Consider the following 12762-nt stretch of genomic DNA (forward strand, 5'->3'; position numbering starts at 1 on the left):
CTTGGCTTTTAAACCCTCCAATTTTGAATTTGCGCGATTTTATATCTTACATGTATTTTATTGTGGGTCTTTGATAGAACCAAGGGTGTAGGCCAATGTCACAATTGGACGGCAAACCCCACGACCACAACACGTTATAAAATAAAAGACATTTTGATATCGACCTAATAATTGGCTCACTCTGGTTTGACGATAGGTAAAAAACACAAAATCTTTCTTGTCGATTCATCAATAAAGATCAGGAAGCATGTTGTAACGATGGAATCATTAGCATTTTTTCACAATAAACGTGAGATCATAATTAGCAGGCATGTTGATAATAACTGGAAATAATTAATTATTTCTAATTTTAGACAAGGCAAGTGAAGAAAATACTCCATTCATTTAGAAGAAATTTCTACCCAATCTAATAATTCCTAAAAGTTAACCATCTGGAAGTAAACAATATCCAACCAAACATCACCTAACATATACTACTACTACTACTACTAATACCATAGTGCCAAAGAAACCATGAAAATGGATTTCTGTAAATCAGCCATATGCATTTTACCTTAACTACATACTGGAAAGAGGGGAGGATCGAAGCGGGGAGAAAAATAAGGAAAATAAGCTCAAGTTGAGAAATCAAGAAACGCGCCTATACTCTGCCCTGTTAGCGTTGGCAAGGGGAATACCCTTGGCAACTTCATGTCGACACAGAAAAAGTGTTTTCACAGCGATTTTGGCCAGCCCATATTTGCATACATTGACATACCATGCATTGGTTGGCCAGCGTTACCATAAGGTCCTGATTCATGTTGGAAAGGACTGTCGCCATTTTCCTCAGACGAGTCACTTGAGGCATCACCTTGAGAAGGAGGGCTCTCCCCTGTGGCAGGAGCACCAAAATTCAACATATTGGATGGTGGTGTCGAAGATGGCACCTTAGACTTTGGCTTTTTCCCTTCAGCAAGGAAGCTACCCACGATTACCTGGTCATGAATTTAAGACAGTTTAATGACACATCCTGAACTCAAACAAGAGGGGGAAAACTATAAAGGCAGATACAGCGCACCTGCACTGGTGTGGCAGCCATAAGCACTCCTGAAACTCCACCACCCATTACTCTACCATCTGCCCCCGCCAGTGACACACTCAGACCACTTGGTCCACTGCTGCCATTATTCTCCGACTGCATGAAGGAACCTGTCAATGAGATGATCTCATATCGGCCCTGCATTCAAAAGTAATAGGTTAAATATCATGAGATTACTTACCAAAGAAAAAAATACGTACAGCATATGAGATTAGTAGCATATACGTAAATATATAATTATACGCATTACAAGTGAATCAACCACCTAGCTCATCCACTGCCAACTCAACAAGTTAGAAATACCATGTTCTAGAAACGTTCAATGATGAAATTAAGGTTCCATTTCAGCTCCACAGGATCATGCACAATAAGAACCAATGCAATTGCTCACATGTGATCAATAGAGTAATAGCATGTTTGGTCAAGTTTCTAGGAGACAAAAGACAAAAAGCCAACTAGAAGGACAAACCATCTTGCATTCAAACTAATGATTCTTTAAGAAATGATCGGCCCCACTAAACCTTGTTTAAGCAATATTACCTACGGTTAGCAAACACAAGTATGCTCTGGCCTCTGGTAGAAGAACTTACACATAAATATCCTGAACCATGTTTTTTTTATTATAAAATACTTGAGTTTAGGGCATATGCGCATCATAAAGTATAAGCCTCCTCTTTCCAAGGCCAGGTTTTGTGAGCCTGTATCAAACTAAGCCAATTGTTTTTTAACAGTCTAACCAACTATTAGCTTGGAAAGTGATGTTGCAAGGACTTAAAGATGTAGATACCACGTTAAATGATTTGATGACCTAGTTATCTTCACTCACCCCTAACTAGCATTTTAATTAGTCATTTCTCTCCTTAAAAAAGGTTTGCCTATGTTTATCAAGAGAATTAGAAAGATGCTTTAGGGAAGAGAGATATCAATCTCTGTAGAGAAACGACCTACGCGAGTAGATCCAATTGAAAAACTATCCTTCAGAAGGGAGACCACTATGGCATAGAATGCACCTTTATCTTTCTATCATTGGCAGGGATAAAATGCTAGCTCACTTTAGCAACCAAATATTGAGTAGATGGATGTGCGGACATACTAGGAGAGATAAGGTTAGAATGAAGATATTTGGGCAAGGTAGGAGTGGCCACTGTGGTGGTTAAGATGCGGGAAATGAGGCTGAGATGGTTCGGACATACCAGGAGAGATAAGATTAGGAATGAAGATATTTGGGACAAGGTAGGAATGGCCCTAGTGGTGGTTAAGCAGGAAATGAGGCTGAGATGTTTCGGACATACCAAGAGATAAGATTAGAAATGAAGATTGAAAATATATGGGACAAGGTAGAGTGGCCCTAATGGTGGTTGGTTAACATGGGGAATATGAGGCTGAGATGGTTGGTACATCTGAACAGAGTTGTGTACATGCCCTTGGTGAGGAGGTGTGAGAGGTTGGCCGCAGTGGGTTGAGGAGGTGTAGAGGCAGGTCGAAGAAGCATTGAGGTGAGGTGATTAGGCAAGAAATGGCATGACACAACTTCAGCTCACCATGAGCATGAACCTTGATAGGAGAGTGGAGGTTGAGAATTAGGGTAGAAACTTAGTATTACATAACTCTGCTCACAAAGCTTTGGCAGACAGGAAGAAATCATTAGCACCTAGTGGTTTTCTGCCTCCCTTTAGATTTGTTGAAAGGGGATTCAATTATACAATCAACTTAGCAGAATTACAGGAAATATTCCAAACTATGCTACGAAAAGAATCTTTTTTCCATATGTACATAAGATGGAAAAGCATGTTAATTAAACCACTCTCATTAAATCCAGAGCACAGACATATTACCGATAACTATGTGAATTAAGATAATGTTACAGATAAAGTCTCAAGGAAAATGCATACAAACCTCGTAATTAATAGTGCCACCCCCCATTGCTGGTTGGCGTAGGGTGACGTTACAGATGGCTCCATTTGCAGATAGAATACAAACAGTACGCGGCCCTTGCTGGGAGAAAGCCATTATCTTTGAAGCTATGTCCTGAAGACAGGAAACAAATTCACATCATATCACAGTCAACTGAAAATTCACAAGACTGGGAATTTAACAGAGGTCAATTTTTTAGAAGTACAGATAAAGCTAGAAAAACATTAAAAAGTCACTCATTAAAAAGTTTGCTCCAATGCTGAAAAGTATATCCAGCCAATCAGTTGTCGTTTTAAACTTGTCAAAGACAATGTCAATCACCAATATGATATTGAAAGAACATGCTGGAAACCCTAGTTACTTCCACAACCAAAACATAAGGTTCTCTACGAAATATTATTTACAAAATGAGATAAAATGCAATGTAAGTTGATTAATTCCAAAAAAAATTAGTGGTACGGTTAAGCATAAATAAGGTCTTTATCTAAATGTCAGAAAACTGGTGGAACCCCATGTCAGAAAATTGGCTATCATGAACAACCCCATGTCAGAAAATTGACAAGGGGGAATTGTCTGGTGGCGAAGATCCTCCATCTCCAACCATAAGGTTTGAGGGTTCAAGTTACCAAGGGAGCAAAAATGTCAGTGTTGCTCCCCTGGATCTCCAGATAGAGGAATTTGGCAATGGAACTTCCCATATCCCCACCGCAAAAAAAAAGGAATTCTTCATAGACAGAAAATTCGCATGTTTGTGAACCAGCATGACCTTAAATGTTAAAGGCAATACTCAATTGACTTCTTCTTATCAGGTATGTGCTGTTGCTGGATAAAAAAAAACAGATTTTCCTCTCATAAACCGATTCTAAATTAGTTGTCATTGGTGAGATGGAAAGCAGGCATAGCAGAAAGCGTAGCTTTCATACAAATGCTGTGCAATAATGTTAGAATCTATCAGCTATGGTAGAAAACAATTACTATGCCTTAACGGTGAGTAACCTTCAAGCCATAAGGTACAGGTACCTACCAATGCCTCACACCAAAGTAAGATATCAAACAGCGACACTTTCATGTTTCAAGACACAAGGAACCTACCAATGCCTCACCCTAATGCAACTTGTGATCGGCGGTATGAACCATCACCGTCCATGTCCATCCATTTAAACTTACAGTCCAATATTATATAAAATATCCCTACATTTCAATATGTGACATAATTTAACTATACCTACTGAAATTACACCTTGACAGTAAAATAGAAATTTAAAGTTAAATTGTTTCCTAGTATAGAAATATGACACTCTTTTTGGAGCAAACGAATAAAGAAATAGTGTCCCATAAAGTGAAACAAGAGTAATTAAAAACAAAAACAAAACACCATTTGACACTCTTTTTGGAGCAAACTAATAAAGATATAGCGTCACATAAAGTGAAACAGGAGTAATTAAAAAAAAAACAATTTACAAAGTTACCAATTTCCAAAAAAAAAAAAAGAACACTTCACCTTGCCTTTTCAATAGAAAAACACTAGAAGCTCTTAATATTTTATTTTAATTTTTTATGAAGGAAGCTCCGATATTTTTTTTGGTAAATAAAACAAAACTTATTACCATTGAAGAATTATATAACAAAAAAAACGAATTAAGAATACAACTCAATATTAATCAACAACGTCACACATAGCCACACACATCTATTACTCTTCATTCTAGCCTCTTCCTACCTATTTAGAAAGGAAGCTCCTTTAATTTTATAATGCATATATATATGAATCTCTGACAGCCTATAAGACCCATAGAAAACACACAATCTAATAAAAACTTACGATCATGAATAAATCTTAACCCCAACTAATTGATATCACCTACATAGATCATTTCCTCACATTAGATGTAACAATACAAATATTTAAGTTAATTCATGTACCGGCAAGTTTTCGTATATTATATTTCTACTATATTATTAATAATCACTAACATATCCATCCATACCATCGCCTTCATGGTTCTTATAATGAGCTTATGTGGGCACTTGAGGCGCATGCCTTAGCGTCATTGTGCCTATACGATACCAACGAACAACCAAAAGAGGCAAGCACTCAACTTGCTTTACACTTGGCTTCAGGGCATAATCACGTCTCAACTTCGCCTCCAACAACATTTAGAGTTACATGGCCAATCCTAAAACTAAAAGCCCCAAGACAAATCCCTCGAAGCCTTCGGATCAATGATATCGCACAGAAGGATCTACTAAATCATAGCAACAGTCACATATATACATCCAATCCCCATGTTATTACAAACTCCGACAAGATAGTAGTTAATATGAATCTCAAAACACTTGTCAATCTATCAACATGTATCCGCCAAAGCGACAAAACGAAAAGTAAAGGAGACGAAACGCCACTTTCCTTTCCGTAAATTCTGGGAGTTGGCTATTTCACCTAAAACAAATGCTTCCGTATCAAGTAAAGCAATTTGAAGCTAAAGTATATATCCGCCAAAGCGACAAAACAAGAAGTAAAGGAGACCGAGCGCCACTTTCCTTTCCGTAAATTCAGGGAGTTAGCTATTTCACCTAAAACAAATACTTCCGTATCAAGTAAAGCAATTTGAAGCTGAAGTATATATCCGCCAAAGCGACAAAACGAGAAGTAAAGGAGACGAAGCACCACTTTCCTTTCCGTAAATTCAGGGAGTTAGCTATTTCACCTAAAACAAATGCTTCCGTATCAAGTAAAGCAATTTGAAGCTGAAGTATATATCCGCCAAAGCGACAAAACGAGAAGTAAAGGAGACGAAGCACCACTTTCCTTTCCGTAAATTCAGGGAGTTAGCTATTTCACCTAAAACAAATGCTTCCGTATCAAGTAAAGCAATTTGAAGCTGAAGTATATATCCGCCAAAGCGACAAAACGAGAAGTAAAGGAGACGAAGCACCACTTTCCTTTCCGTAAATTCAGGGAGTTAGCTATTTCACCTAAAACAAATGCTTCCGTATCAAGTAAAGCAATTTGAAGCTGAAGTATATATCCGCCAAAGCGACAAAACGAGAAGTAAAGGAGACGAAGCACCACTTTCCTTTCCGTAAATTCAGGGAGTTAGCTATTTCACCTAAAACAAATGCTTCCGTATCAAGTAAAGCAATTTGAAGCTGAAGTATATATCCGCCAAAGCGACAAAACGAGAAGTAAAGGAGACGAAGCACCACTTTCCTTTCCGTAAATTCAGGGAGTTAGCTATTTCACCTAAAACAAATGCTTCCGTATCAAGTAAAGCAATTTGAAGCTGAAGTATATATCCGCCAAAGCGACAAAACGAGAAGTAAAGGAGACGAAGCACCACTTTCCTTTCCGTAAATTCAGGGAGTTAGCTATTTCACCTAAAACAAATGCTTCCGTATCAAGTAAAGCAATTTGAAGCTGAAGTATATATCCGCCAAAGCGACAAAACGAGAAGTAAAGGAGACGAAGCACCACTTTCCTTTCCGTAAATTCAGGGAGTTAGCTATTTCACCTAAAACAAATGCTTCCGTATCAAGTAAAGCAATTTGAAGCTGAAGTATATATCCGCCAAAGCGACAAAACGAGAAGTAAAGGAGACGAAGCACCACTTTCCTTTCCGTAAATTCAGGGAGTTAGCTATTTCACCTAAAACAAATGCTTCCGTATCAAGTAAAGCAATTTGAAGCTGAAGTATATATCCGCCAAAGCGACAAAACGAGAAGTAAAGGAGACGAAGCACCACTTTCCTTTCCGTAAATTCAGGGAGTTAGCTATTTCACCTAAAACAAATGCTTCCGTATCAAGTAAAGCAATTTGAAGCTGAAGTATATATCCGCCAAAGCGACAAAACGAGAAGTAAAGGAGACGAAGCACCACTTTCCTTTCCGTAAATTCAGGGAGTTAGCTATTTCACCTAAAACAAATGCTTCCGTATCAAGTAAAGCAATTTGAAGCTGAAGTATATATCCGCCAAAGCGACAAAACGAGAAGTAAAGGAGACGAAGCACCACTTTCCTTTCCGTAAATTCAGGGAGTTAGCTATTTCACCTAAAACAAATGCTTCCGTATCAAGTAAAGCAATTTGAAGCTGAAGTATATATCCGCCAAAGCGACAAAACGAGAAGTAAAGGAGACGAAGCACCACTTTCCTTTCCGTAAATTCAGGGAGTTAGCTATTTCACCTAAAACAAATGCTTCCGTATCAAGTAAAGCAATTTGAAGCTGAAGTATATATCCGCCAAAGCGACAAAACGAGAAGTAAAGGAGACGAAGCACCACTTTCCTTTCCGTAAATTCAGGGAGTTAGCTATTTCACCTAAAACAAATGCTTCCGTATCAAGTAAAGCAATTTGAAGCTGAAGTATATATCCGCCAAAGCGACAAAACGAGAAGTAAAGGAGACGAAGCACCACTTTCCTTTCCGTAAATTCAGGGAGTTAGCTATTTCACCTAAAACAAATACTTCCGTATCAAGTAAAGCAATTTGAAGCTGAAGTATATATCCGCCAAAGCGACAAAACGAGAAGTAAAGGAGACGAAGCACCACTTTCCTTTCCGTAAATTCAGGGAGTTAGCTATTTCACCTAAAACAAATACTTCCGTATCAAGTAAAGCAATTTGAAGCTGAAGTATATATCCGCCAAAGCGACAAAACGAGAAGTAAAGGAGACCGAGCGCCACTTTCCTTTCCGTAAATTCAGGGAGTTAGCTATTTCACCTAAAACAAATCCTTCCGTATCAAGTAAAGCAATTTGAAGCTGAAGTATATATCCGCCAAAGCGACAAAACGAGAAGTAAAGGAGACCGAGCGCCACTTTCCTTTCCGTAAATTCAGGGAGTTAGCTATTTCACCTAAAACAAATCCTTCCGTATCAAGTAAAGCAATTTGAAGCTGAAGTATATATCCGCCAAAGCGACAAAACGAGAAGTAAAGGAGACCGAGCGCCACTTTCCTTTCCGTAAATTCAGGGAGTTAGCTATTTCACCTAAAACAAATCCTTCCGTATCAAGTAAAGCAATTTGAAGCTGAAGTATATATCCGCCAAAGCGACAAAACGAGAAGTAAAGGAGACCGAGCGCCACTTTCCTTTCCGTAAATTCAGGGAGTTAGCTATTTCACCTAAAACAAATCCTTCCGTATCAAGTAAAGCAATTTGAAGCTGAAGTATATATCCGCCAAAGCGACAAAACGAGAAGTAAAGGAGACCGAGCGCCACTTTCCTTTCCGTAAATTCAGGGAGTTAGCTATTTCACCTAAAACAAATCCTTCCGTATCAAGTAAAGCAATTTGAAGCTGAAGTATATATCCGCCAAAGCGACAAAACGAGAAGTAAAGGAGACCGAGCGCCACTTTCCTTTCCGTAAATTCAGGGAGTTAGCTATTTCACCTAAAACAAATCCTTCCGTATCAAGTAAAGCAATTTGAAGCTGAAGTATATATCCGCCAAAGCGACAAAACGAGAAGTAAAGGAGACCGAGCGCCACTTTCCTTTCCGTAAATTCAGGGAGTTAGCTATTTCACCTAAAACAAATCCTTCCGTATCAAGTAAAGCAATTTGAAGCTGAAGTATATATCCGCCAAAGCGACAAAACGAGAAGTAAAGGAGACCGAGCGCCACTTTCCTTTCCGTAAATTCAGGGAGTTAGCTATTTCACCTAAAACAAATCCTTCCGTATCAAGTAAAGCAATTTGAAGCTGAAGTATATATCCGCCAAAGCGACAAAACGAGAAGTAAAGGAGACCGAGCGCCACTTTCCTTTCCGTAAATTCAGGGAGTTAGCTATTTCACCTAAAACAAATCCTTCCGTATCAAGTAAAGCAATTTGAAGCTGAAGTATATATCCGCCAAAGCGACAAAACGAGAAGTAAAGGAGACCGAGCGCCACTTTCCTTTCCGTAAATTCAGGGAGTTAGCTATTTCACCTAAAACAAATCCTTCCGTATCAAGTAAAGCAATTTGAAGCTGAAGTATATATCCGCCAAAGCGACAAAACGAGAAGTAAAGGAGACCGAGCGCCACTTTCCTTTCCGTAAATTCAGGGAGTTAGCTATTTCACCTAAAACAAATCCTTCCGTATCAAGTAAAGCAATTTGAAGCTGAAGTATATATCCGCCAAAGCGACAAAACGAGAAGTAAAGGAGACCGAGCGCCACTTTCCTTTCCGTAAATTCAGGGAGTTAGCTATTTCACCTAAAACAAATCCTTCCGTATCAAGTAAAGCAATTTGAAGCTGAAGTATATATCCGCCAAAGCGACAAAACGAGAAGTAAAGGAGACCGAGCGCCACTTTCCTTTCCGTAAATTCAGGGAGTTAGCTATTTCACCTAAAACAAATCCTTCCGTATCAAGTAAAGCAATTTGAAGCTGAAGTATATATCCGCCAAAGCGACAAAACGAGAAGTAAAGGAGACCGAGCGCCACTTTCCTTTCCGTAAATTCAGGGAGTTAGCTATTTCACCTAAAACAAATCCTTCCGTATCAAGTAAAGCAATTTGAAGCTAAAGTATATATCCGCCAAAGCGACAAAACGAGAAGTAAAGGAGACCGAGCGCCACTTTCCTTTCCGTAAATTCATGGAGTCAGCTATTTCACCTAAAACAAATACTTCCGTATCAAGTAAAGCAATTCGAAGCTAAAGCATATATCCGCCAAAGCGACAAAACGAGAAGTAAAGGAGACCGAGCGCCACTTTCCTTTCCGTAAATTCAGGGAGTTAGCTATTTCACCTAAAACAAATCCTTCCGTATCAAGTAAAGCAATTTGAAGCTGAAGTATATATCCGCCAAAGCGACAAAACGAGAAGTAAAGGAGACCGAGCGCCACTTTCCTTTCCGTAAATTCAGGGAGTTAGCTATTTCACCTAAAACAAATCCTTCCGTATCAAGTAAAGCAATTTGAAGCTGAAGTATATATCCGCCAAAGCGACAAAACGAGAAGTAAAGGAGACCGAGCGCCACTTTCCTTTCCGTAAATTCAGGGAGTTAGCTATTTCACCTAAAACAAATCCTTCCGTATCAAGTAAAGCAATTTGAAGCTGAAGTATATATCCGCCAAAGCGACAAAACGAGAAGTAAAGGAGACCGAGCGCCACTTTCCTTTCCGTAAATTCAGGGAGTTAGCTATTTCACCTAAAACAAATCCTTCCGTATCAAGTAAAGCAATTTGAAGCTGAAGTATATATCCGCCAAAGCGACAAAACGAGAAGTAAAGGAGACCGAGCGCCACTTTCCTTTCCGTAAATTCAGGGAGTTAGCTATTTCACCTAAAACAAATCCTTCCGTATCAAGTAAAGCAATTTGAAGCTGAAGTATATATCCGCCAAAGCGACAAAACGAGAAGTAAAGGAGACCGAGCGCCACTTTCCTTTCCGTAAATTCAGGGAGTTAGCTATTTCACCTAAAACAAATCCTTCCGTATCAAGTAAAGCAATTTGAAGCTGAAGTATATATCCGCCAAAGCGACAAAACGAGAAGTAAAGGAGACCGAGCGCCACTTTCCTTTCCGTAAATTCAGGGAGTTAGCTATTTCACCTAAAACAAATCCTTCCGTATCAAGTAAAGCAATTTGAAGCTGAAGTATATATCCGCCAAAGCGACAAAACGAGAAGTAAAGGAGACCGAGCGCCACTTTCCTTTCCGTAAATTCAGGGAGTTAGCTATTTCACCTAAAACAAATCCTTCCGTATCAAGTAAAGCAATTTGAAGCTGAAGTATATATCCGCCAAAGCGACAAAACGAGAAGTAAAGGAGACCGAGCGCCACTTTCCTTTCCGTAAATTCAGGGAGTTAGCTATTTCACCTAAAACAAATCCTTCCGTATCAAGTAAAGCAATTTGAAGCTGAAGTATATATCCGCCAAAGCGACAAAACGAGAAGTAAAGGAGACCGAGCGCCACTTTCCTTTCCGTAAATTCAGGGAGTTAGCTATTTCACCTAAAACAAATCCTTCCGTATCAAGTAAAGCAATTTGAAGCTGAAGTATATATCCGCCAAAGCGACAAAACGAGAAGTAAAGGAGACCGAGCGCCACTTTCCTTTCCGTAAATTCAGGGAGTTAGCTATTTCACCTAAAACAAATCCTTCCGTATCAAGTAAAGCAATTTGAAGCTGAAGTATATATCCGCCAAAGCGACAAAACGAGAAGTAAAGGAGACCGAGCGCCACTTTCCTTTCCGTAAATTCAGGGAGTTAGCTATTTCACCTAAAACAAATCCTTCCGTATCAAGTAAAGCAATTTGAAGCTGAAGTATATATCCGCCAAAGCGACAAAACGAGAAGTAAAGGAGACCGAGCGCCACTTTCCTTTCCGTAAATTCAGGGAGTTAGCTATTTCACCTAAAACAAATCCTTCCGTATCAAGTAAAGCAATTTGAAGCTGAAGTATATATCCGCCAAAGCGACAAAACGAGAAGTAAAGGAGACCGAGCGCCACTTTCCTTTCCGTAAATTCAGGGAGTTAGCTATTTCACCTAAAACAAATACTTCCGTATCAAGTAAAGCAATTCGAAGCTAAAGCATATATCCGCCAAAGCGACAAAACGAAAAGTAAAGGAGACCGAGTGTCACTTTTATTTCCGTAAATTCAGGGAGTTAGCTATTTCACCTAAAACAAATACTTCCATATCAAGTAAAGCAATTTGAAGCTAAAGTATATAATGCAGAAACATGATCTAAAACATACATATAACAATGTGGAGAGAAGCTTTCAAGCACAATCAGCAGGTTAATGAGCACGTTTTGTAAAACATTTACAGAAAAAGATCATAGTAATATATTTTTCCAAAAAGAAAATTAAACAAACTAAACAAAATTTACCTCCCCAACATTCACTGTGATCACATGAGGTGTAAATCCAACTCCAGCTGTACCTGTCAACCATAAAGAAACAATTACTCACCGCAAGCACTGAATTGTAGGAAAACAGTTCAAGAAACACAAAAAGACTGCTTTTTTATTTCAAAACTAGTGTAAATCAAATTACCTAAAGCATCTAGCTGTTTCTTTCCAGAGCCAGGAGGCCTTCCTCGGGCCTTTTTCGAAGGATTCTCGGAAGAAGGACCCTCCGCATCACCACCGCCACCGCTTCCGGAATCTGTAGGAGGCACCCCAGATGAAATCGGGGTAACAGGAGTAGGCGAGAGACCCAAAGCGATGTTACCATCAGGTGAATACTTCCTGGGTCGGCCCCTTTTTTTCCTAGCAGGCTCAATGCTGAATCCAGTAGCCCTAGGAGATGACGCATCTGAGTAATCAAGATTATGTTGAGGCGCCGCCACCGCCGCAGAAGCCGTATTAACCACAGAATTAAAAGGAAACCCAGAATTTTGCTGCTGGTGTTGCTGAAGCTGTTGCATCATAGCAGAATTGTTGTTGTTATGTGTTGGAACATTGTTAGGTAAACCAAAGGTGTTAGCTTGCTGCTGCTGCTGTTGATGTTGGTGATGCTGCTGTTGAAGCTGTTGAAGCTGATGGTGTTGTGGTCTTGCCATCATCATGGGATGATGGCCATGGCCATGACCATGACCATGTTGCTGTTGGTGATGAAATTGGGGGTGTTGGGGTTGGTGATGGTGTTGATTTTGGTGGTGACCCGCTTGGGATTCTTGAGAATCCATGAAAACAGAGAATTGTTCTTGAAAAAAAAAACCCTTTTTTTTCAAGAATGCTGTTGTGATTTTGTTCTTTACTGTTTCTGTTCACTGAAGTGAGAAAAAGTATAAACTGAGGAAAGAGGTGAGGTGAGGTGAGGTGGGGGTGGGGGGGTTTAGG

At 39.4% G+C, this 12762-nt stretch overlaps 1 protein-coding gene across 1 annotated transcript; it reads right to left on the reverse strand.

Annotated features, from left to right (window-relative positions):
- Positions 1-363: 363 nt before the first annotated feature.
- Positions 364-12756, reverse strand: LOC107029102 (AT-hook motif nuclear-localized protein 10). The gene is given in 6 exon segments (XM_015230419.2): positions 364-743; positions 745-974; positions 1058-1216; positions 2975-3106; positions 11809-11861; positions 11975-12756. Coding segments are annotated over 6 exon segments (1263 nt in total). The 5' UTR covers positions 12609-12756; the 3' UTR covers positions 364-688.
- Between the last annotated feature and the right edge of the window lie 6 nt (positions 12757-12762).

This window comes from Solanum pennellii, chromosome 8 (assembly GCF_001406875.1).
Source record: "Solanum pennellii chromosome 8, SPENNV200".
Lineage (NCBI taxonomy): Eukaryota > Viridiplantae > Streptophyta > Magnoliopsida > Solanales > Solanaceae > Solanum > Solanum pennellii.